A 26,110-nucleotide genomic window follows, 5' to 3' on the forward strand; every position below is an offset into this window, starting at 1 on the left:
AGGAGGTACTGATATGTGCTGAAACAGAAATGAAGCTAGGAAACAAGATGCTGAGTGAAAGGAACTATATGTAAAAGGCCACAAATTATATGATTCTATTTATTTATTTATTTATTTATTTATTTATTTATTTATTTATGATTCTATTTATTTATTCATGAGAGACACAGAGAGAGAGGCGGAGACCTAGGCAGAGGGAGAAGCAGGCTCCCTGTGGGGAGCCCAATGCAGGACTTGATCCCAGGACACTGGGATCACCCTGAACTGAAGGTAGACACTCAAACCCTGAGCCACCCAGGTGTTCCACTCATATGAAATATCCAGAACAGACAAGTAAAGAAAGCAGATTAGCAATTGCCTAGAGTTGGGGGTGAGGGGTGGGGGTAGGAAATGTGCTTAATGGGTGTGGGATTTCTATTTGGGGTGATAATGTTATGGAACTAGATAGTAGTGATGGTTTCAAAACATTGTGAATATACTTACTGCCACTAAATTGTACACATTAGTTAAGATAATAAATTTTGTATAATGTGTGTTATATCACAATTTTTAAAAATGAATGTGTGTGTGTGTGTGTGCATATGAACGGCATATATAATTCCCCAGAGCAAACATGAGTTGATAGGGAATATATATCAATCTGAATGATTACAGCATGACTAAGAAAGAAACTTTTACTATTTTGCCATTTGTTGCAATAATAGCATATACCCCATCCTGACTGATAAAAACTATTATATTGCATTTATTTCACCTAATCTTTTCTTCAGCCTCCTTGGTGCCAGGTACTGGGGAAGCAAAGATGAAAGGCCATAAGCAGCTTACAGATTAGCAAGGGAGATAAACATGTTAACCTAAAAGTATTCTTCTGTGTGATGATGCCCTAATGGAGATTATGAACATAGGGGAAGCATAAACGCTAGGATGGCCAATTCCACCCTGGAAACTCAGAGAAGGCTACCAACCCAAGACAGCCAAGATTGAATTACATTTTATTTTATTTTTTTTAAGATTTTAATTATTTATTTGACACAGAGAGTGGGGCAGGGGGAGAACACAAGCAGGGGGAATGGGAGAGGTAGAAGCAGACTCCCCACTGAACAGGGAGCCCAATGCTTGGTTTGATCCCAGAACCCTGATATCATGACCTGAGAAGGCAGACGCTTAAACGACTAAGCCACTCAGGCTCCCCTGAATTACATTTTAAAAGATGTATAAAAGCTAGTGAAAGGGAGAGATTCACTGAAGGTTGATGGAAGAGCTTGTGTTCTATGCAATGATATAGGCATGAAACAGCTGGGCATATGGCAGCAAATGGCGATCATTAGATAATAAGATGTAAGGTGATGAGCACTGGAGAGGGGACTAGAAAAGTCAACAAGTATCTAGAGTTTAGACCTAATCTTTCCATTCATGCCATACATGGAAAATGAAAACACAGCATACTGGAATAAAAAGTTGACGCTTCTTGTGATTGACAACACATCTGGCCCAAACTTGGTCACCCCTGGCATTCTTAATCCACTGTAACACACAATTGGGGCACATGTTTTGGGAAGCTCTCCTATGAGTAATGAAGTAACACTGAAGTTTTTAAGCTAGGAAATAATATAAGATTTGGAAAATAGGCGTGCCTGGGTGACTCAGTCAGTTAAGCATATGCTTTCAGCTCAGGTCATGATCCTGGGGTTCCAGGATCAAGCTCCATAATGGGCTCCCTGCTTAGTGGGGTGTCTGTTTCTCCCTCTGCCTCTGCCCCTCGCCTTGTTCTCTCTCTCAAATAAGTAAATAAAATCTAAAAAAAGAAGAAGAAGAAGAAGAAGAAGAAGAAGAAGAAGAAGAAGAAGAAGAAGAAGAAGAAAGAAGAAAAGAAAAGATTTGGAAAATAAAGGAGTATGAAGACTAAAATTGAAGTCAGAAAGATCTAGAAGGAGTCAACGGCAACAACCCAGAAAAATAATAAGAGCTTACATCATAATAGTGGCCATGGAAATAAAAAGAGGGGATAGTTTCAAGGTATAGTTACAAGTGACTTCCACAAGGTAGAATTAACCAACCTTACTGATTGATTAGAAGTGGAGGATGAAGGGAGAGAAAGAGGCTGATATGGCTCCCCACCTGGGTCGAATGTTACTGGTTCCACTGGAATAAGAGGGAGAGGAAAGAGAGGATTGTGAAGACAGGAGTCAGTTATCAGGGACCTGTTGAACTGATGTGCTAGTGGAAGTACCTGAAAGGCAGTTGAAACCCAAGGTAGAGATTCAGGGTATGGGTTCAGAGACAAGACTGGAGTAGGCGTAAAGATGGAGAGTGGGGGTGTCATGGACAGATACAAGCAGTAGTTAAAGCCCAGGGAATGGATGAGTTGGTTGAGAGAGGACGTAAGTGAAAGAAGAAAAGGTCCAAGGTCATTTAAGGGGAACATAGAGGAAGGAAAGCCTTTGGGAATAACATTGGCATTTCTTTGATGCATAATAGGATTTCTCAACTGACTGAACAGATATCCGTTGAAAAGAATGACTTTCTTTTATCTTTCTAAATCTGTCTGAATTATCTGTAAAGGCACCTCTGGGAAATTCCAGAAGACTGGTCCCCTAATACAGCCGGATACTTTTTATGAAAAATGAATGTTTAAAGAGTATATCACTTGAAGTAATTTTAATAAAGTCATAGTTATGGCTCTTGCTAACATATTACTACTATTTATTATGATTATCTACTCATATGTCTATCCCTTCTCACTGGACTGTAAAATCCTCAATGCTAGACAGCGTTGGCGTCTAGCGTAGTACCTGACACATAGCACACAGTTGATAAATATTTGTGAATTACTATGAATTTGAGTTTTAAAGTTCAATATATTCAGAGTATAACTCAGTTTCAGTAGTCTTTCCAATGGAAATATGTTAAATTGGCACGATATACTATAGTTCTAAATGTGGTGGTGCCCTTCATAATAGTCAACATTGATAATGATGCATGATATAGTCATAAAATGTCATATAGTAAAGAGAATAAATCAACTGAAACTACCTATAATAACAAGGATGAATTTCACAGATATGATATTGAATGAAAGATACCACACAAAAACAAGTACATATGTAGAATTCCAATCATATGAAGTTCATAAACAAACAAATGTAATGCATAAGTTTTAGAAGTCTGGAGAGTTATCTTTAGAGGTGGGGTAGTGATGGGGAAGAGGCACAAGGAAGACTTTTGCAGAACTGGTTATGTTCTATTTCTTGATCTGGGGTGTTTTTTTTTTCCATGAGTACATTAAATTTGTGATCATTCATTGCACTGTAAACTTATTATTTGCATTTTTCTGTACGATCGCTAGACTTCAATAGAATATTGCTTTATGCAAATAATTCTGATACATGATACTACATGATAACTAATAACATGAAAAAATAATTCCTACAAGTGATAGGGAGTAAAGCTTTAGGCAAGTAATTGAACCTACAGTAATCAACTAATAAGAAAAGAGAGAAAAAAGAATGAAGCCAGTGGGTTTCAGGTGTGGGAGACTTCATTGGTTTATTAGCTAAAGCAACCCGAGTGGTTGCTGATATATCTGCGTAGGATCAAAACACAAAGTAGGGTGGGCAGCCTGGAGGGCTCCCCGGTTTAGCCCTGCCTTCAGCCCAGGGCCTGATCCTGGAGACCCCGGATTGAGTCCCACGTCAGGCTCCCCCCATGGAGCCTGCTTCTGTCTTTCTCTCTCTCTCTCTCTCTGCCTCTCAATAAATAAATAAAAATCTTAAAAAAAAAAAAAAAACACCAAAGTGGCCTTGCTGTTTGATAAGGCCATCTCAATTTCTGAGCATTCAGCACAACTCTCACCAAAGGACACTTCATTCCATTAGATCAAAACTCTGAGAATAAAGGATTTCCACTCAGGCTGTAATGAAGTAACTGGTATATTATCCTAGCCACCCTGGACCACCCCCCGCCCCTGTAAATAAAGTACAGATAAATATGAAACAAATCTATTTTTAGACAGTGAACAACACTCTATACAAGAGTATAATCTCTCAGAGAAGGGGAACAAATGAGGGAAGTCCTTCAAATTGTCTCAGCTTTAGGCTTAAAGGCACTTAGATTCTGACACAGAGAGGAGGAATCCAAAGCATAATAGCCTTACTCAGTTGAGGAGACAGAGATTCTAGTTTGGTGAGATTAAGATACCTGGAATTTGCACAGTAAATGTGTGAGAGGAGGATACTATGCAGAGAAAAAAAACCTCCAGAAATCTGCATACAGTTGGGGGGTGGGGGTGGGGTGGGGAAGACAACTATTGAAGAAAGAAAAACTTCCAGAGAGCTAGGAGCTGAACAACCCTGAATTTCACAAAATTTGGGGAGACCTTTCTATTCTGATTAATCACAGTGGAAAGATCTCATTAAACATCTAGGACATTCATGAGGGATGCCAGAAAGCCCAAGTCTTATGAGTAAAAATAATCTAGCTGTAGAGTTAAAGCTACCACGAATCCCTTCTAGTGGAGTAAAAAGTCAAACTTTTAAAGTATCAAGCTGAGCCACAATAAATTAACTGCAGGGCAGAACAAAGCTCAACAGTTCTCTTTGTTTTTTTTGTTTTGTTTTTTGTTTTTAAGATTTCATTTATTTATTCATGAGACACACACACACACACACACACACACACACAGAAGCAGAGAGAGACACAGGCAGAGGGAGAAGCAGGCTCCATGCTGGGAGCCTGATGTGGGACCGGATCCCAGGACTCCAGTATCATGCCCTGGTTGAAGGTAGACACTTAACTGCTGAGCCAGCCACGCATCCCAAAGCTCAATAGTTCTTAAAGGAAGACAACAAAATCTAGACTCTATCCTAATCAATAAAAACAAAACAAAACAAACAAAATAACACTGACCTGCAAAGAAGTAGGAAAATGTAATCTATAACTAGGAGAAAAGTTAGTCAGTATGGAAATCCAGAAATGACAGAGATGATGGAATTAGCAGATGAGCACTTTAAAACTATTATTGTAAATAGGACTTAAAGGAAAACATAAACATATTAAGGCAAGAAATGGAAACTATTAAGAAGATCCAAATAGTAATTTCTAGGGGGATCCCTGGGTGGCTCAGCGGTTTAGCACCTTCCTTTGGCCCAGGGCGCAATCCTGGAGTCCCGGCATCGAGTCCCGGGATCGAGTCCCCCGTCGGGCTCCCGGGATGGGGCCTGCTTCTCCTCTCTGCCTCTCTCTCTCTCTCTCTTTCTCTATCTCTCTCTGTGTCTATCATGAATAAGTAAATTTTTTAAAAAATCTTAACAATAGTAATTTCTAGAGTTGAAAGACATAACACCTGAAATGAAAAATTAGATTGGCCTGATATAAATTTAAATACTACAGAAAAAGACAAGAAATTTGAAGACATGAGGCAGAAACTATCTAAACCAAACCACAGAGAAAAAAGAGGAGTAAAAATGAATAGCCTCAGTGATCTATGAAACAAGAACAGTCTAACATTTACATACTCAGAGTCTCAAAAATTAGGAGGGTAGAGTAGTAGGGCAGGCCAAGAAAGAAAATATTTAAGGAAATCATAGCTGTTAATTTTCTACATTTAAAGAAAAATATTAACCCAGAGAGCCAAGAAGCTCAATGACCCCTGAAGAGAAAACTACAAATTACATCAATGCATATTAATGAAAATCAATGATTAAAAAGTTGCCAGAGAAAGTAGGGCAACAGAGATAAGAATATTCAATTCAAGCCAGAAGAAAATGGACCAAGATCTTTAAAGGATTGAAAGGAAAAACTGTCAACCTATAATTGTACTTCCAACAAAAACATCTCTTAAACACAAAAGAGATATAAAGGCATGTTTCAGACAAAGAATTATGTGCCAGCATATCTGCTTTACAAGAAATGTTTTTCAAAGTTCCTCAGACTGCAAAAAAATGACATCATGTCAAAACTTAGATTGGTATGAAGGAATGAAAAGTGCTGGAAATGGTAAATATTTGAATATATCTAAAAGGTTTCTCTCCTAATTTTTAATCTCTTTAAAAGATAACTTTCTTGAACAAAATAAAAACCAATGTATCTCCATGTGAAGAACCTTCTAATATTCCATTTCCCTTGTCCTGTTCATTAAGATATCACTGTCATAATCGTCATACACTTTATTTCTACACAGTAGAAATGTGAATATATATGCATGTGCACACAAGCACATGCACATATATACAACTTGCAGGATGAACGAAATATTCACTGTGGCAGAATCAGACTGGCCTTAGAGAATCTGTTGTTCTAGAGCAGTAATGGTTAAGATTCAGAGTGGGTATTAGAGAGTACAGGTTAAGTTTAACTCTACCAGTTATTAACTATCAGACGCTGAGCAGGTTACATAACTAGCCCAAACCTCAATTTCCTTATCTGTATAATGCAAGTAGTGCCTATTTACTAACATGGGTGTGAAGATTAATTAAATTACCATAGATAGAGTGTTAGCACATCGCCTGGCTGACAATAACAAGGACCTGATGGGGGGCACCTGGGTGGCTCAGCGGTTGAGCATCTGCCTTCAGCTCAGGTCGTGATCCCAGGGTCCTGCGATCGAGTCCCACATCAGGCTCCCCTCAGGGAGCCTGTTTCTCCCTCCACCTATGTCTCTGCCTCTCTCTGTGTGTCTCTCATGAATAAATGAATAAAATCTTTGAAAAAAAAACCAAACAAACAAGGACCTGACAAACAACAACTATTACTGCACTAAAATCAATTGTGTCCCCACCTTGCCAGATATCAACTTGTTTGGACAGTGCTTGATCAAAAAGATATGACAGGAACTAGGGAAAGCAGGAGGTGGCAAGTGGCACTACAATCTTCCAAAGAGGAATACAAGAAATCATCTAAAGTAATTAGAGACTTAGGAATGTATGAGTCTAATGGCAACCCGTAGAAGAGTTAAAAACAGAAATTGTTTACAGCGATTGTCTCTGATAAATGGGATTGTAGGGAAGGAAGAAAAGATTTTATTGTACATAGTATACCCTTTTATACTGTTAAAAATTTCATCACTCATTAAATATTACATAGAACTTCAAAACCAAAAAAAAAAAAAAAAAGAACTTCAAAACCTAGTTCTATAATTTATAAAGTACATCTGGGGCAAGTAGAAATGTTAAACAAATATACCTGAATTTGTATAAAAAATGGATTCTCTTGAGTGCTTCCCATCCTCACCACCACTGAAGGTGAAACTGCTTGCCGTTTCAGAAGACTAGTACTGGCCTCCATCAGGCTGTGGCAAACAAGAACTGTGTGTGTGTGTGTGTGTGTGTGTGTGTGTGTGTGTGTTATGTTCACACATGCATGCAAACCTGTGCACCTCCATTTGTCTGGAAAGTAAATGCTTTATTGTTTAATATCAGAATCTTCTGCTGACACTTTGGTTATGCCTTCTTCCTATTACTAAAAATTAATTACTCTTTTTACTAAATTAATATTTTTCCTTTTGGTTGATAGCATGAAAAGTTGGGAAAAATCCAGTAATGAGAAAATAGAAATAGAGCAGAAAAAATAGTAGAGTGCACTGGAGAGACAGTGGACACAGAAAATAACTAAAATCAGGTCTGCATTGCTCATGGGTATCTATTCACTTTGCAAATTGCCTGTGAACTCTCATTCCACCCCAGCCCTGTGGGTCCTAGCCAAACTAGCTTTGGACAACATAAATGAGGTAGAAAGAGATCAGAGTTGTGGACACTGGAGAATGTTTGTTCTTGTAGCAGATGAGAAAGTAGATTGGTTTCTATTATTATTGTTATTATAAAAATTGCTCTTTTCCTTTGTTTCATAGCATTTACTCCAAGAAAGTTAAGATGCTAGACAGATAACATAAGCCTAACACAAACCACACAGCATCACTGTGGTATAGAACATAGTCATGGAATGTTGTGAAAGTACTGGCCTCAAAGCTGAAGCCAGGATATAATGTGAGAGGGACTATGCCCTAATGAGGTCCTTTCAGAAACCAGCAATCCTGGCAATCAAGACCCCTGGATAAGTAAAGTTGTTGGGACTATGGACTTTGACTCCTGACAGTCTTGTATTCTAATCCTTTGTCTGCTCTTCCCTATCAGTGTGCCTTTTTGGCAAGTGTTTAACATCTCTGAGCCTTAATTTTCTTATCTGTAAAATGGGGATAATAAAATGCACACTTTTTTTTAAAATACTTACTATCTGGCATTCTACATGTATTACTTCATTTCATTCTCATAGCAGTGTATAGTATTATTATCCCATTTCATTTATTTTTATTTTTAAACATTTTTGTATGTTTATTATTATATTTCATAAAATTATACCTTGCAGTTCAAAACAAATAAAATTTTTTAAAAATTTGCGTATTTCATGAAGCAAACTATATACTAGGTAGTCCAACTATTAAAGTAAAGCCATGTAGGAGCACCTGGGTGGCTCAGTCCATTAAGCATCTGGCTTTGGCTCAGGTCATGATCCCAGGGTCCTGAGATCCAGCCCCATATCAGGCTCTCTGTTCAGTGGAGAGTCTGTTTCTCTCTCTCTCTCTGCCCTCCCTCCACTTGTGCACTCTGTCTCTCTCCCTCAAATAAAGAAATAAAATATTTTAAAAAATAAGTAAAATAAAATAAAGCTAAGTTATGATTCTTAGTTAACAAAGTTTCTTTTTTTAAAATTTTTACTTAAATACTAGTTAGTTAACATATTGTGTAATATTGGTTTCAGGAGTAGAATTCAGTGATGCATTACCTACATACAATACCCAGTGCTAACAAGTGCCCTCCTAATACCTATCTCTCATTTAGCCCACGCCCCACCCATTTCTTCTCCAGCAAACCTTAGTTTGTTCTCTATTGTTAAAAGTCTCTTAGGATTGTCTCCTCCCTTCTCTTTTTTCCCCCTTCATTCATCTGTTTTGTTTCCTGAATTCCACATATGAGTGAAATCACATATTGTCTTTCTCTAACACCTTTTGCTTAGCATAATACACTCAAGCTTCCTCCACATTGCTGCAAATGGCAAGATTTCATTTTTTTTGATGGCTGAGTAATATAATACATGTATATATAATATATATACATATATAACACATATATGGTACATATATAACATATACACACACACACACACACACACACACACCACTATTCATCAGTCAATAAATATCTGGGCTCTTTTCACTGTCTGGATATTGTTGATAATGCTGCTAGAAACATCACATGCGCATACCCCTTCAAATCTGTATTTTTGTATTAGTTGGGTTATTATCCCATTTTATAGATGTGAAAATAGAGGCTCCTAGAGAGGCTAAGTCACTTGTTTGAAATCACACAGCTAGTAAGTAAGGCAGCGGGTGCCCCAGCAGTTAGACAAGAGCCCTTCCGTTAATCATTACACTAAAATGTATGACAAAGTTCACCTGAGGATTAAATGAAATGCATTTAATAGTGGTTGGCATACTTTGAGCATTTAATTAAGAACAATTATTATAATGAGATCTGGGTAGAATCCAAATCCCAAACTATAATACATTTGGGGTTAAAGTGGATTATGTTGTACTTTTATCATCTAGGGCAAAGTCTAAAGTACAGACATCCATCCTCATTCTCAGGAGATTTGTAAGCAGAAAGCAAGTTCCCACAGGAGGGTACAGGTTCCCCAGAGGCAGGGCAGGGGCCATGAATCATTTTTACTGAAGCTACCTTTCACAGGGAAAAACAGATGAGAGCAGGAAAACAAGTCACTGGAGAAAGTCCTGGTGGTATCAAGACCAGCCGGCTGCTCCTTCTGACTGCTTGGGATCCCACTTGTGACTTCTGAGCTTAAGAAATAGAAATGGAGGGGCACCTGGGTAGCTCAGTCAGTTAAGCATCTGCCTTCAATTCAGGTCATGATCTCAGGGTCCTGGGGTAGAGCCCCACATTGGGGAATCTGCTTAGCAGGGAGCCTGCTTCTTCTTCCTCTGTGCTTCCCCGACTTGTGCTCTCTCTCAAATAAATAAATAAAATATTTTTTAAAAATAGAGATGGAGAGAGCCAAAAGGGCCAAGCGGATGTATCCAGACCTGCACAACTGCACGGAACCCAGTGTCTTGATTCCTTGCCAGTGGGTCAACCTGGCAGGGACAGGAAGCTAAGCAAGATGCACACAGCATGGGTTCTGCATGCTAGGTAATGCTCTCATCCTCTTTTGTTCCCCCATCATCCCTCACCCCACCCTAGAGAGGACTCTAGCCTTGTATTGTGCCCCCACTGTATCCCTGCTAGGAACTGGAAGTAATCCAGTGCAGGCACTCAAACATTAGTTGAATGAGTTACGTGAAAATGGCATTAAGATAAACATAAATATATTGGGGAATAGAATAGAAAAGTTGCATACATGTCTAAGACAGGACAAAGGACTTTAAAGAAATTTCCCATTTCTGAAGAGGGCTTTAAACTCCGTCTCCAGGGGATCCCTGGGTGGCTCAGTGGTTTGGCGTCTGCCTTTGGCCCAGGGCACGATCCTGGGGTTCCGGGATCGAGTCTAGCGTCGGGCTCCTGGCATGGAGCCTGCTTCTCCCTCCTCCTGTGTCTCTGCCTCTCTCTCTCTCTCTCTATGTCTATCATAAATAATAAATAAATAAATATTTTTAAAAATATAAAAAAATAAACTCCGTCTCCAGAAATTAAAGTTTACAGTTCCAAGTGTTCACACTTTTTTTAGCTGTTAGGGATACTTGGATGGAAAAGTTTCAGAAGCCCAGAACACACTATACCTTGTTACCTCTTTTCCTTCTACTATGTAACTTTTTAATGTATTATTATCTGTCTATAATTATGAAGGAGAACTGAAGAAAGGAGAGCATGGCTAGTGCTGGGGAAAATATCTTGCACTCCTGGGTTTGTATGCAGACTCAGGTTTACTTCAACTTTGGATCTGTGTTGCTGGCTTATTGGATGTCAGTTGCATACCCTCAGAAAGTAAGATTTCCCCCTGGCATTTCTTTTTTAACTTTTTTTTATTGTGGTAAAATATAAACAACATAAAATTTACCAGTTTAACCATTTTTAAGTGCACCAGTTCAGGGGCACTTAGTACAGCAATGTGAACTAAAGGGCACTCAGTTCACATCGTTGTACAACCATCAATCACCATTACCCACCCGCACAATGTCCATCATCACAGATTGACACTCTGTACCTGTTAAACACTAACACCCCTTTTCCTCCTCCTCTTGGTTCCCGACAACCACCACTCATTCTGTCTTCTATCTCTATGCATTTGACTATTCTAGGTCCCTCATATAAGTGGAATCAGATGGGATGTGTCCTTTTAGGTTTGGCTTATTTCACTTTGTATAATGTTTTTCAAGGTTCATCCATGTTGGAGTATGTGTCAAAATTCCCTTCCTTTTAAGGCTGAATAATATTCCATTATATGTATATACCACATTTTGTTTATCCATTCGTCTGTTAGTAGGCATTTGGGATCTTTCCACCTTTTGGCTACTGTAAATAATGCTGCTATAAACATTGTTGTACATATTATCTGTTAGATTCCCTGCTTTCAGTTCTTCTGGGTATATAACCAGAAGTGGAATTACTAGATCATAAGGTAAATTCTAGGTTGAAATTTTTCTTAGGAACTGACTCTGGCTTTTTTCCCTGTTATATTTCCAGAATCATTTTTACCATCTATTCAAACAGTTTATTTTTGGCTCTCCAATGTACTATCCTACTTTTATACTAAACTACCTCTCTTTTGCTTGTTCCCTCTTTCATTTATCATGGTATTTAGAATTATGATCTTATGTTCCACAGTACTGATATTCCCCAAAACACAAACATTGGACCTCATTCCTTGGAGCAGTAAGGAAGGAAGTTAAAGGGAATAAAGTGCAAGGCCCAAATTTTGCAGGATTTTTTTTCCTTTGAGTCTGCAGTTTTTAGTCATGCTGCTTCAAAGAATGAAGAGATAGACCAGGCGGAGTGGTGGGCAGCAAAGCCAGGGTTATTGAGCAATAGCAAAGTGATAGTACAAAGCTCCCCAAGAGGGGCGGGACCCTGAGACGATTGCCATTGAGGTTTCTAAGTCTAGGGGGTTTTATGCCTTGCTGGAGGGATGTTTTAATTTGATTAACCCTCCCTGCGTCTGTCATCCAATCAGGCTTTTGTCATCTATCACATGGAAAAGGCTGGAGGACTCCTTCCAGGGTGCTGTAAAACCCTTTTGAGGGTGGCTTCCTCTTGGAGGGGGCAGCCTTGTCCTTGCCTACCTTTCTTCCAATTATCCTTCATCCAAAGCATCCCATCATCTGTCGTCACCCTAGTCAATACTGATATGGTACCCATTTTCTTCTCCCTTTTTGTGGATGGCATTGAACGTGAAGTAGTCAAGGTACTTTTTGATCAAACCATCTGATTCGTCCTTACACTTCCTAACCACTATCTTTACTATTTGAAAAGGAAAACTAACAGGGTTCCTGGACCCAATTCCACTTGGGGGGGGGGTGGGTGGGTGGTAGGAGGTTTCCCCACATCAACAATTTTACAGATACCAACTGAGTGTCCTACGATTCAACTCAATTCTGATACTGTTTACCTCGAGATAGCATCAGACCCCACAGATTAGGGATCAGTCCTCCAAGCCTGCCCCTAACCCCTTCAGATGCCAATTGCAAGTCCAGGTTATTGCTTGTGCTTCTGACCCACCAGCTATAGGTTGGGGGTTCCCAAGACCATTGCCTCAGGTTTAATGAATTTACTAGAGCAACTCATAGAACTAAGAAACATTTTACTCACTAGATCATCAGTTTACTATATAAAGATACAATTTAGGAATAGCCAGATGGAAGAGATCCACAGGGCAATGGATGGGGAAAGAATGCAAGGCTTCCTTCCATGTGCTCTCTAGGAGAGCCACTCTCCCAGTACCTTCACGTGGTCACCAATAGGAAGTTCTCCAAACTCCATCCTTTGGAGGTTTTTATGGAGGATTCATTATATAGGCATGATTGATTAAATTACTAACTAGCCATTAATGATGGAACTCAATCCCTGCGCCTTCCCTCTCCCCACAGGTGTTGAGTGCAACTGCAAGTGCCAACCCTCTAACCACTGGTTGGTTCCCCTGGCAATGAATCTCTATCCTTAGGTATTTTCCGAAAGTCACTTCATTAACATAAACCCAGTTGTGGTAGAGAGAGGTTTGTTATGAATAACAAGATTCTGGGATGCCTGGGTGGCTCAGCGGTTGAGCTTCTGCCTTTGGCTCAGGATGTCATCCTGGAGTCCTGGGATCAAATCTCATATTAGGCTCCTGGCATGGAACCTGCTTCTCCCTCTGCCTGTGTCTCTGCCCCTCTCTGTGTCTCTCATGAATAAATAAATAAAATCTTTTAAACACACACACACACACACACACACACACACACACACACACAAGATCCTTATTACACCTTTATGGCTCTGAAGCTATTTTAGGAACTAAGGACAAGAGACCAACTATTATGACAAAAGTTGCTCCCATTGCTCTTGTCACTCAGGAAATTCCAAGGGTTTTGAGAGCTGTGAGCCCAGAACCATGGATGAAGAGCAAATAATTATGTGAATGACCAAATATATATTTCCTGTAAATCACAATATTGCAGGAACTCTTCAAACACTCTGCACATCTAAATCTTTTTTTTTTAAGATTTTATTTATTTATTAATGAAAGACACACACACACAGAGAGAGAGAGAGAGAGAGAGAGGCAGAGACACAGGCAGAGGGAGAAGCAGGCTCCATGCAGGGGAGCCCGATGTGGGACTTGATCCCGAGTCTCCAGGATCACGCCCTGAGCTGAAGGCAGGCGCCAAACTGCTGAGCCACCCAGGCATCCCCAGCACATTTAAATCTTACCAATAAATGTAGTTGTGAAACTGCACTTGATGTCTAGATGTTTGGAGAAGGTTTTTGGTTCTTGTTTCATAATCGTGGTCTATGACCCTCACCACACTTCTCTACAATTTCCCCACTAAAATATCACCACCACCACCACCACCAACAACAACACCAACAACAAAATCAGTTTCATATATTTTTATAAGCAGCTTTAAATTCTTTTTAATACAAGGCAAAAGTATATGTTAACCAAGTCAGAATTGAGGTGGCTATCTGTTCCAGTTTGCCTTCAATAATCCCAGTTTATGCCTAGTGCCCTGCATTATTTTTGAAAGAGCTCCTTTTAGCCTTAAAAAGGGGGGTTCCAGTTTAGAGGATAAATGATATGTTTACCTTATTAAAAATACACCTTGATTTTCCAATAAAGTGCTTTTCAGGTGACACTGTGCTTTTGCCCACATTATTGGACTCGATCTACACAACTCTGCAAAACAGGAAGGGAAATATTTTATCTCTGTTCATTAAATGAAGTAACCAAGACTCAAGTAGTAGGTGGTGACCGTCTGAGGTCACATACTTAAGGACAGAATCAGAGGCAGAACCCAGGATTCCTGACTTCAAATCCAGTATTTTTTGGCTGTCGACCATTCCGCAAATATCTGAGTAAAGACAAACTTCACTCTCTTGGTTGGTAATCTGTTTGCACTTGGACTTAGGACATTTAGGCAGGTTCATCCCCTCCAAGACACTGTCTTTTCACATTTAAAGCAAGCAGAGATGAAAGAAGACTTAATAAAGAGCCCATTAGTGAATCCTAGGGATCCTGGGGCCAAATGACCTATGTTTTTTACTTTACTGGGTGCAATTACATCAGGTTATTGCAATCTTACATTTAACCAAATTAGGACGTCTCAGTTAACAACAAAAAGACAAGAAAAAAAATCGATAATGAATGCCTACTAAGAACACATCAATGGGTTCTGCCCCAGTTTTTTTTTTTTTTAACCTAAAACCGGTAAAATTCTACCTTCCTTGGATACCTGGCAAGGAGACAAAGACAGGCACAGTGTTTGCAAGGTGCGCAGGTGTCCAGGGGTGCTGAGCCCGTCGCCGCACCACTAAAGGAGCGCGCACTGGCCTAAGCTCCGCTGCCTGCCCCCGAGAGGGCCGCACGACTCCCGGGCGTCCCTCCCTCCTCCCTCGCAACGGCAGGAAGGGGTCTGCCGCGCCTGGGGAAGGCGGCCTGCAAGCTGCTGGCTGCTGGAGCGAGGCCGGAGCGAGGCCAGAGCGGAGCCGAGCGGAGCCGAGCGCAGCGCAGCGCAGCGGGCGCCGGCGCCACACCCCGGGGGCGGCCGGGCTCCCGCGCGCGAGGTCACGGGCGCCCGAGGTAAGAGGGCGCGGAGGACAGGCGCGGGCCCGGCGGGGGAGGCCGCGCGCATGCGCCCCGCCCCGCCCCGCCGCGGCCGGAAGAGCCGGGCCGCCGAGCCGCTGCTCGCCACGCCGGGCGCCACGGCGCGGGGGAGGGCGCCGGCCGCGCGATGCGGCCCCTGGACAGCGCCGGGGCCGCCGAGGTGCCCGAGCCCGGGCTGCGGCCGGACGACGCGCCGCGGGGAGCGGCGGAGGAGCCCGCGGCGGCCGAGGCAGCGGGGACGCCCGGCCGCGGCCGCTGCGGGCTGTGCGGCTCCTCGCCGTGCGGCTGGTGCGCGCCGCCGGGTGAGTGGGTGCAGACCCGGGCGCGGGTCTCGGGGGGGGGGGGGCGGGGGCGGGGGCGGGGCCCGCATCTGCGGGCGGGGGCGGGGGCGCAGGGAGGACCGCGCGCGCCCCGACCCTCCGCGGCCGCCCTGCGGGTGCGCTCGAGCGCTCCCCTTGGGGTCTGCAGAGCCGAAGCCCCTTACGGCCCCGCCGGCGCGGACAGCGGAGAAAGTTTCTGGCTGTGTCGGGAGCCCTGTTGGGCCCCTGAAGCCGTTCCCGTAACTGAGCGTTGCGGCGGGGGCCGCGGAGTGAGGCTGCAGTGGGCGCGTAGGAGCCCCCGGGGCCGGCTGCGGGCGGGCGGGCGCGGCGCGAGGCAGCGATGCGGGCGCGGAGCCGCCTTCCTGCAGGGGAAGTTGAAAAGCCCAGAGTGGGGGCGCCCGGCGGCTCAGTCGGTTCAGCGTGGGGCTCTCCGTCTCCGCCCAGTTCTCCATCTCAGGGTCCTGAGTTCAAGCCCCGAGTTGGGCTCCATGCTGGCATGGAGCCTACTTGATTAAAAAAAAAAAAAAAAAAAGCACAGAGTCTAGAAAATGTTTGCCTTTAAAGTCTTACACTCTTGGGAAGGCAGAGTTGAGTGGGAAACCACCTGGTTCTTAAACTTTTGGTGTTAGGACTTTTTTGCTTTTGTAGTTTTTACAGTATCTTTATTCGTAACACCTCACACTGAACAAAGCCAAAAGTCCATCAATGATATAATGAATATTTTGTGATTCTTTTTCTATTTTTTTTTAAAAATATTTTATTTATGTATTTATTCACGAGAAACAGAGAGGGGGCTGGGGGGGGGGGTGAAAGAGACACAGGCAGAGGGAGAAGCAGGCTCCATCATGCAGGGAGCCTGACGTGGGACTCGATCCCCGGTCTCCAAGGTCACGCCCTGGGCTGAAGACCCGCGCTAAGCCGCTGAGCCACCCCGGCTGCCCTCTATTTTTAAAAATTTGAATCATTATATTATAGACCTGAAACAAACATGGGAGGACTAGGATTAGCATTAGTTGCTAATTAGGATTAGTTGGCTAAACAAGCCAGAGGCACAATATTACATACATTGTTAGGAGGTTCAGACCTGTCTCAAAAGCCAGGTACCTTGGGTAGAAACACCCTGATCCTGTTCAGCCTCTTCCTTCCACAAATGAGGAAGGTGAGGACTTGGGGGGGGGGGGGGGGCGGGGCAAGGGGGTTGCTTTGTTTTCCCCTAGATCTGGCAAGTAAGTATGAGTGAGACACAGCACAGGCGGGTGCTACAACAAAGCTCATGCTCTCAGCATGCCAGAGACCCAGGCCAAGGCCCTTTCTGCTGACCACAGTGCTCCTTTAAGCATATTCCTCTTTAAACTGCACCATCCACCTGGAGCATCTTCCTGAAAGAAGAGGAAATAGATCTCCTGTTGCAAGACAAAGTTACACCGTCTGCATCATCTCATTCTCTGACCCCAGATTTCTACACCTCTAACCCAACCCCATTTGCCCCTTCTCCCTATTGATTATGAGCTTCCCGTAATATAGGGAGACGAACCCCAGAGGATGATTCTTGCTCCATTTTGGTCCTCAATACTAACAAATGACCAGACTTCTGGTTATTTATGCATGACTGGTACCTCCAGAGCAGGGGTCACTCCAAGCTGTGTTGACCAGATGTGCAGCCCATGAAGAGGTGAATTTCTCACCTTATCAGTTTTTATGGCTGTCATTTGGTGAAATGCTGAGTCAGTCCATACAGACTCTTAAATGTTTCTGCTGTTCAGTGTGAGGGCAGCACATGCCAATGTGATAACCCTATCTTAAGCAACTGCACTTAAGAATCTTGTGGGGTATTTTAACTTAAAAGAAAGCATTTAACTTCAAGGAATAACAGTAAGACTTAGTAATAGTGATTGTAAGATTACGAGATAATATTCTGAAAACAGAATTGCTTTAACACTTTAAATCACTGTACTGTTTGTTGTCATTGAACTTTGTGATGGTGTCATTTTAATGGCTTAATCATGGTTATCTCAGGAAAGCTCATTTTCAAATTCAGGTTGAGACCCTTACCTGTTTTTCTGCCTTCTTGGATAGCCTTCCTCGGCAGCATACAGCTATCTTAAGACATCTATTTACTTTTTTAAGGGACAGTGTGGATCTTAGACTGAGGCAAGAAGTTCTAGATTTGTGCCTCGTCTGCTCCTGAAAAGAGTTCTCTAGTGTAGCACTGGTTCTCAAGCTGGTAGAGCTTTTTACAGTTGCAGAGATTCTGTACCAGTGGGTTCAGGAACTGAAGTTTAAAAAGTTACTCAGTTGATTCTCATTCCCAGCCAGGGCTGTGAATCACCAGCTTAAAGCAGAGGATAGAGAAACGGAGCAATTTTTCAATTTTCTTCTAACTCAGGAAATTACACTGTGGCCACTTACTTAATTTGAATTTAGAGTTGCCAAATTATTAGCTATGCTTGTAGTGGAATATGATCATAGAAGCACATTACATAAGCAGATACCTCTTTGAATTATGCTACTTTCTTGTTCATCTCCATTGGCAGAAAGGAAATTATTCAGTAAGAGACGGGTCTGCCTGAGTAGAACCAGGCCTCACCCTCATAACAAATAATCAAGCTCAGCCAGGCCTTGTAACAACAGGCATGTCCCAGTCAGCGATCATGGGCCTTAACGTGTTTATAGGCAAGAAAATATGTGAGTGTGGCAGTGTTTTGAGAGACAAAAGAAAATTAGAACCAGGGGTATAAAGTTAAGTTTTTAAAAAGTTAAATATCATGTGAAGTTACAATATTCCTGGAGAAAAATTTAAAAGTTTAGGTTGGAGAAGATCCTTGAAATATAGACCAGGGAGATGTTTTCTGTCCTGGATCTTCCTGTTCTGTCTGAGGTTGCAGGTTCTATGTATGAGTTGGATTTCTTTTAAGAAACTTTTAACTTATTTTATTTGGACCTGAACTCTGAAATTTCAGAAGCTGAACTCCGAGGCTGACCACAGCCAAGGCATGTATTTTGTGGCACTTAACTTGGAAGTCTTCTAAAGTTTCCTTCTCGTGGGCTGAGTATGTGCAGTTTGTTTCTGTGGTATCTGAGCACCTAGGTATTGAACAGAATGTGGAGGATTCTGGCACTTAAAAACATATAACCCTTGACATGACAACTGGTAGCTTCAGATGATTTTCTTTGACTAAAGAAAATCTGTTCTTTGAAGAAGAGGTAGAGGCCTCTGAGCACATGTACCTGCAACAGGAAGAGGTAGAGGCCTCTGAGCATACCCGCATCTTTTTTTTTTTTTTTTTACTTTTTTTTTTATTTATAAATTAATTTTTATTGGTGTTCAATTTAGCAACATCCAGAAAAACACCCAGTGCTCATCCCGTCAAGTGTCCCCCTCAGTGCCCATCACCCATTCCCCCCCCACCCCCCGCCCTCCTCCCCTTCCACCACCCCTAGTTCATTTACTACAGAGGTCATGCTGTAGCATATGCCCCTGGGAAGATAGTGCATCATCATACTTTGGTCCCAATTCACAAGTGTTTGTCACTTGTGGGCAAAGGTATCCAGCTAATATAAAGACGTTGAAATGTATTACCTGGTGTCTGCATTTGTCAGAGAAGGGCGTTTTTCATAACCATGATTATGCAATATTGTTTCTATAGCTGAGTAACATGTTATAAATCCCCAGCCTGGAATGACAGTCCTAGTTTTACTACAAATGGCAGTGCCCAAACAATACACCCTTCCGTTTTGCTGTGCTCCTAACTGATAAGGACCAGTAGTGTTTCCTTCTTACTCTCCCCTTATTTTTAATTTCAAAAAAAAAAACTAATATATTCCTTGGTGTGTCACCTCTCTTTTAGGGAGTTCTCTGCTTACTCTGTCCCTTTTTTGCTCCGCTTTGAATGACAGGGTTGGGGAGGGTATGAGATTGAAAACAGGTTCTTGTCTTAGGTAACTAAGATAGAGGAGGTGGCTAAACAAATGTTTAATGCTCATACAGTAAGTCATTAATGGATTGAATATGATGCCCTAGAGAAAGCAGAAGTTTCCTGGTTCAGATCTAGCCAAGAAGTTAGTGGTTAATGGCAGTTCTAATTTTTAAAAACTATATTTTCAAGCACTTTGAGGTCAGAGAGGTGGTAGATATCCTAGCCCCTGCCCTCAAAGAGTTTGTGTTCTAAACGGAAACAAAATCATAAACCATGAAAAATAAAATATTTGATTAACAGTTCAAAATCACAAAAACAGAGCCTTCCCAGATTATGCTGTCGCCAGTGGTGTTAGACTTGGCGTCTTTCCATGAAGTTCTCTCATATTATTTCATTCAGCAAGTATTTAATCAAGGTCTTCTGTGTGCCAGGCATAAACAAGACAGTGAGGTCCCAGCCTGGAAGAGTCCACAGGCTTGTGGGGGAAGTAAGATAATCAACAAGTAGCCATATGACACCGCTATAAACTGTTGTCCAGAAGGAATGTGTTCTTCATAAGGCCCGGTTCACCAGTGAGATGATATAAATGATCACTCGGAAGCATTTTTCTCTAGCCATCTTGACAGGCGTTTCTTAAAGATTTCTCTCATTGTCTTGGCAAGCATTTTTACTTTTTTTTGACTTACAAGTGAGGGATGATTCTTGAGCCAAAGGAAAATCCATTTTATAGGGTAAAACTGCATTTCAAAGTTACAGGTTTAAATTGTTGCTTTCATCAATGATTCTTCATTTTTGATGGGGAAATGGCTTGGGTCCAGAGAATGGATATGCTTAGGAGACAGTATTTGTAGCCTGTTAGCTATTAACACTGTTCCATTTTTCTCAATTCCTAAGTGAAAATAATAAAACCTACACTTGGAAGCAAGGACTAACCAGAACTTAATCTTTTTCAGAAGCCAAGAAGAAAGCACCCTGTCCTGGACTTGGCTTGTTTTATACATTATTGTCTGCCTTCCTTTTCTCAGTGGGCTCTTTATTTGTTAAAAAAGTGCAAGACGTCCATGCTGTAGAAATTAGTGCATTCCGATGTGTGTTCCAAATGCTAGTCGTTATCCCTTGCTTAATATACAGAAAGTAAGTATTTCTTACCTGCAAAGTAGAAGGTATTAACAAATGTTTGTGAATCTTTTGACCTGCTTATTTATTCTATAGTGTCTGCTTTATCCCTCCCATAGATTTACCAGGTTCCTACATCCTTTGGCTCTGATTAATAAAAAGTCTCGAGGACCCACCCACAGAATATGCTCTCATAAGCATATACCACATGCCCAGCAAAGGAGGGGAAAGAGATTGTTGTCCTGCACCCTCCGTTTTGAGAACGAAGCTTTCCTTGTACAATTCCCTCCATCTTGTACCACCCTTCCTTCTTTCCCTTGGCATACTAGTATTTAGAAGAAAAAAGTAAATGAGGAGAAGTGGTGGTGTCTCCTCATACCAGGGTTTCTTTCAGTAGAATGGGCTGCTCTGTTATCACGGCATACAGAAGGTTACTGTAATAATATCTAGGTCTACCCCTAGGGTGATGTGGGAAAGGAAGAAGGTAATTTTGAGCAAGGCCTTTTAAAATAGTTTCATATTTAGTGTCCTCATCTGTGAACTGAGGGAATTATATATACCTTTGTTGCAAGGGCCAAATAAAATTTATTATAGATCAGAGCGCTTTGTATAGAATGTAACAGTATATGAAAACTATGTTCCCCATCCTTACTGTTCTCTCCCCACACAGCACCTCTTCCCTTTCCATATAGAATCCCTTCCCTTTCCCAGGTTAAAATTATGCCTCTCTCACCCCATTATAACCTCTGCCCACTCCTTGTACTTAGAAGCCTTGGAGGAGAGACCAGTTGGGTCCCTTGTGGATGTCTGGCTCTTTCACTCTTTGGGCAAAAAAATGCTTAAACCCTAAACTAAATGCTTCAGTCGCATGCCACCAGCCTCCTTGTATCTATAACACAGTACAGATTCATTTCAAAGAGTTTCATTCCGTATCCTGAGGATTTGATGAAAAAGGTCAAAGAAAACTTACTAAGATTTATATTGTCAGAAATTCCTATGTAAGTGTGGACAAGTCACAGTATTTTAGGAAATGATGATAAAACTTCAGAAATTTCTAGGGTTGCAACAGACCACTGATGCTAACACAATTTTCTTCCCTATAATAAAAGAATTGGCAGTGAAAGGCAAAGAATTTTTTTAAATCTTAAGCACCAATCTGTTCTGACCCATTTTATGTTTCATTATAATGGAAGATGATATGGTATTCCAAGCATTTTCAAAGTATGAGTCAAAGGTGACCCATACTTACATTTCTAACTCCAGATATCCAGGGGTCCTCGTCAGGCCTACAGGCTACCCTACAGATGTTCAGTGCTGGCATAGTCAGCAGGCTGCACCTAGCCTGACACGTACCCAGCACTTTGCTTGGTAAATATTTAAGTTTTAGAAAAAATTCAGTAGCTTAACTCTTCCTGCAGAGAACAATGAAAAGTTGTCTCACATTCAATGGCAAAAATAAATTTTAGCATTGCTTCCACTTTTATAGAAAAACGCCTAAGTTTGGCAACACATACTAGCCATGACCAAATTTTCTTATGTAGGACAGCTCAGTCTTGAAATTATATTGATTATAAAAATTCCATGTTGTCAGTGTAGAAAATCAGGGGAAAATAAAGAAAAATTATGTATGAGTCCATTTTTAAGGTTTGCCCACAATTAACATTTCAGTACCTTTTTTGTCTTTTATGCAAGCGTATAAACATAGGGAAAAAATTCTATTTGCTGAATTATTGTACTATTTATGGAGTTCTCTTTTGCTATTTTTGCTTATACTGTGAACACTTCCATGTTTTTAGCTATACTTAGAACCCACTGTTTAAAGCTGTGGGCACTATTATAATTAATTTACTATTCCCTTATTTTTTGACAGTTAGGACTTCAAAAATAATGCTTAATTAAGAACTGCAATATCAAAAAACAGATGCCAAGTTGGTTTAATGTGCGTCCCTCCGTTTGAATTTGCAGAAGTGGGTTTATAGGCCCCAAAGGTCAACGCATTTTCCTCGTTCTCCGAGGAGTTCTGGGCTCCACGGCCATGATCCTATTGTACTACGCTTTCCAGGCCACATCCCTCGCCGACGCCACGGTTATCACCTTTAGCACGCCCGTGTTCACGTCTATCTTTGCTTGGATATTTCTCAAGGAGAAATACAGCCCTTGGGATGCGCTCTTCACCGTCTTCACCATCACCGGTGTGACCCTTATCGTGAGGCCCCCGTTCCTGTTCGGCGCCAGCGCGGCGAGCGGGGACCGGAGCTACTCAGCCCACCTGAAGGGCACGTTCGCCGCGGTCGCGCACGCCGTCTTCGCCGCCCTGACTCTGGTCATCCTCCGCAGGATGGGCAAGTCCGTGGACTACTTCCTGAGCATCTGGTATTACGTCGTCCTCGGGCTGCTGGAGAGCGTCGTGGTCCTCTTCATCCTGGGGGAGTGGAGTTTGCCCCATTGCGGCCTGGACAGGCTGTTTCTCATCCTCATCGGCCTGTTTGGTTTGGGGGGTCAGGTGTTTCTCACCAAAGCCATCCAGATAGAAAAGGCAGGGCCGGTGGCAATAATGAAGACCATGGATGTGGTCTTTGCTTTCATCTTGCAGATTATTTTCTTTAACGATGTGCCCACGTGGTGGACGGTGGGCGGGGCCCTGTGCGTCATAGCGAGCAGCGTGGGCGCAGCGATTCGGAAGTGGTGCCAGAGTGCGCAGTGAGGCCCGGTGTGCGCCGTGAGGCCCGGCTGCGGCCCGGTGTGCGCCGTGAGGCCCGGCTGCGGCCCGGTGTGCGCCGTGAGGCTCGGCTGCGGCCCGGTGTGCGCCGTGAGGCCCGGCTGCGGCCCGGTGTGCGCCGTGAGGTCCGGCTGCGGCCCGGTGTGCGCCGTGAGGCTCGGCTGCGGCCCGGTGTGCGCCGTGAGGCTCGGCTGCCGCCGGGTGTGCTGCCGCCGGGTGTGCGCAGCCTGAGCTCGCGTCCCGCGCGCCCCACCGTGCGCACGCCCAGAAGCAGCATTTCCTTCACTGATTATACTTAATAAATTTCATAATTAAAGTACCGTTTCTGAATATGGGATGTCTTTAATGAGCTAAGAATTAGCCAGTCAGTGTGGTCTAGCAATTTTCTTTTTTTTTTCCCCCTCAATGATGTGTTGGTTTGGGTTTGGGTTTTTTATTGTTCTTGGGGTGGCGTGGGTAAGAGGACAGATCATTTGTTGCAAAAAGCCCTGCAAAATGTTTTATGACTGGTGTATGTGATTTCTTTGAAGCATATTTTTGGTACTGATGGTACTGATAGAGGTGGGAGAAAATTTTAGAACCTCTTTTAACCAGTGTAGAGGCTAAGAAACTTATGGATAATAATGCTGCTATAATTGGTATTATTATGTTGGAAATTCATTTGAAACCTAATTCCACTTAGGAGGCCAAAGCTGAAACTTGGAAAAGGTGCCTACTTAATGGTGTTAATAATACAAATCAGCCTTATTTTCAAGGCTTTTATAAATGATTATTATTCTTTTAACCCATATGAGTGCCTTTTCATTTTGATGCCAGAATTTTTATATGTAAAGTTAAAAAACATTTTTGATCACCCCGTTTGGCTAGTTTTCTGTTTCAGTGACATTCATGATGGTAGCTCTGTCATTCTGTAATTTTAAGTTGTCCTCTGTTTTTTTGAAACTGCACTACATTTTTCTTCACTTTCTAAGATTTCAGGTCTTTAAACCACAAGAGAAATCTTGGCATAACCAGTGTGCACATTTCCATCCTGAAGTATTTTCCCCTCACTAGAAATGTGATTTTCTATAACTTCTCTTTGAATTTATAGTATGATGCCAAATAAAATTTTCTCAGGATTTTATTAGGTTGAACCATATGAAATTGCTGAAATTTTACCATTTTAACTAACAAAAACCATAGTTTCTTGTGGTTCACCCTAATAGATACCTCCCTTACCTTCTTTACACCAAATATTTAGAACACTGTGGCATATATTTTTTTAAAACAACTTTTTAAAAAATACAGTGATCCTCTTAAACTTATTTTTATAGTCTTTTTCCCTTATGGAATTCTATATAATAGTGTTTCATGTTATTTGTTAAATGTAAAGACCTGTGAATCCATGGTTGATTGACTTTTGTAGTTGCTTGATTAGAAAAAAAAAAATCACTGTTAAGTTCTAGTATATCAGTCTGTTATTAAATGTCAATGCTGCACCATGATACGAACTTTATGAATTCAAACATTTTATATCTGGAACTTCATCAGGCCAATACTCTGCAGTTAAGGAGAGAATATAATATTTAAGAAAGCTTGGGAGGTTGATCGGGAAGTAGAGAGTACACACAAATGATTCTTTATCACAATAAACCCTTTATTGGTGAAACTATGATGGTTTCCAACTCTTACTGTCCAACCTAGCAACTGTTATTATCTTAAGCCTGTATATTGGTAAGATTATAGGCTTTCTCTCCCTTTCATCATAATTCTTCAAAGAAAGAACGAACTTGGCTTCTGAGGTTTATGCCTTGGTGAGAAAGGATCTTTTCTAGTAGTTTCAAGAGGAAATTTTTAGCTTGCTGATTTCCCCAAATGTTTCCCACCTGACAAATCCTAAATGAAATCTACTTAAGGGAGTCACACTATCATTATAATTTTAGCCTAACCCACAATTTTTGGATCTAGAGTTGCAGAAGCATCATTTTATAAGGATATTAGATAGTTACAGGATCAGAGCACTTTAGAACTCAAAGGTTAGAAATCCTCTTGTAGGAACCGCACTGCATAGATAGGGATGCTGGGGAGGGGATCTGCCCAAGATGGGTTTCCATGGCCTTCTCCTCTCCCTTACTTCCACGATAAAGTATGGAAAGTAAATGACTGCTTAAGCTACCTAAGGTAAATTAACTCAGGGAACCCTCTCCTGGTTCTTTATCTTGCACAATAAAAGAACCTATGGGACATTGAGAGTTAAATCCATTTGGGCCTGTACACTAGAGACATGTTTTATTTCAACAGTGTGGTTTAAGTACTTGAATGTCACAATATATGACCAAGGTTGGAGAAAATGTTTCTTCTCTCAACTTTTACAGGGTGTCATTCTTAAACACTTTTATATAATGTCCAAGGTATATACAAGGATGTGTATTGTAACAATTATAAGTGTATATTTTACAAAGATTGTAGTTTCTATATCTTGAAAATATTTTTGTAAATTGTTTTTATTTTGTAAATACTAATAAAGTTAATATCGAAGAAGGCTACATGTTGGTTTTTATGATTATAGTAAATGTGCTCACTGACTTATTTCCTTTTTCATCCATGTGCTTCAAAATTCATTTTATAAAGGATATTGATCTCTGAATGACTATTCAGCTGTGATGTACATCTCAAATTTCAATCTGTTTTTTTTGTTTCCTTGGTACTGTTATATCCAGTCTAATATCTCTAAAATAAAGACCCTAACCTTCCTT

General features: G+C 41.6%; 1 protein-coding gene and 1 long non-coding RNA gene across 3 annotated transcripts; one reads left to right on the forward strand and one right to left on the reverse strand.

The window, feature by feature from the left end:
- Positions 1-14,075: 14,075 nt before the first annotated feature.
- On the reverse strand, positions 14,076-15,236 carry LOC140595566 (uncharacterized). The gene is made up of 2 exons (XR_011997295.1): positions 14,933-15,236; positions 14,076-14,376 (listed from the first exon to the last, which is right to left on the reverse strand). It is a non-coding gene; the product is annotated as an uncharacterized lncRNA (long non-coding RNA).
- Positions 15,237-15,377: 141 nt separating this feature from the next.
- On the forward strand, positions 15,378-25,900 carry SLC35G1 (solute carrier family 35 member G1). Of its 2 annotated transcripts, XM_072739546.1 has the most exons (4): positions 15,378-15,605; positions 20,494-20,674; positions 22,622-23,361; positions 23,411-25,900. In XM_072739546.1, exons 1-3 carry the CDS (start codon positions 15,431-15,433, stop codon positions 23,358-23,360), a joined length of 1,095 nt encoding a protein of 364 aa, XP_072595647.1. In that variant the 5' UTR covers positions 15,378-15,430; the 3' UTR covers position 23,361; positions 23,411-25,900. The 2 variants fall into 2 exon arrangements, with proteins under 2 accessions (XP_072595647.1, XP_072595646.1); XM_072739545.1 differs by having other exon boundaries at positions 22,622-25,900.
- The last annotated feature ends 210 nt before the right edge of the window (positions 25,901-26,110 follow it).

The sequence above is a fragment of the Vulpes vulpes genome, chromosome 15 (genome assembly GCF_048418805.1).
Source record: "Vulpes vulpes isolate BD-2025 chromosome 15, VulVul3, whole genome shotgun sequence".
In the NCBI taxonomy this organism is placed as follows: domain Eukaryota; kingdom Metazoa; phylum Chordata; class Mammalia; order Carnivora; family Canidae; genus Vulpes; species Vulpes vulpes.

What these genes read in the sequence shown, in the direction of transcription:
- SLC35G1 (XM_072739545.1), top strand. Translation starts at nt 15,431, where the DNA reads ATGCGGCCCCTGGACAGCGCCGGGGCCGCCGAGGTGCCCGAGCCCGGG. An exon ending in CGGCTGGTGCGCGCCGCCGG is followed by an intron (nt 15,606 to 20,493) that starts GTGAGTGGGTGC and finishes AATCTTTTTCAG; the next exon opens with AAGCCAAGAAGAAAGCACCC. An exon ending in CCTTGCTTAATATACAGAAA is followed by an intron (nt 20,675 to 22,621) that starts GTAAGTATTTCT and finishes TTGAATTTGCAG; the next exon opens with AAGTGGGTTTATAGGCCCCA.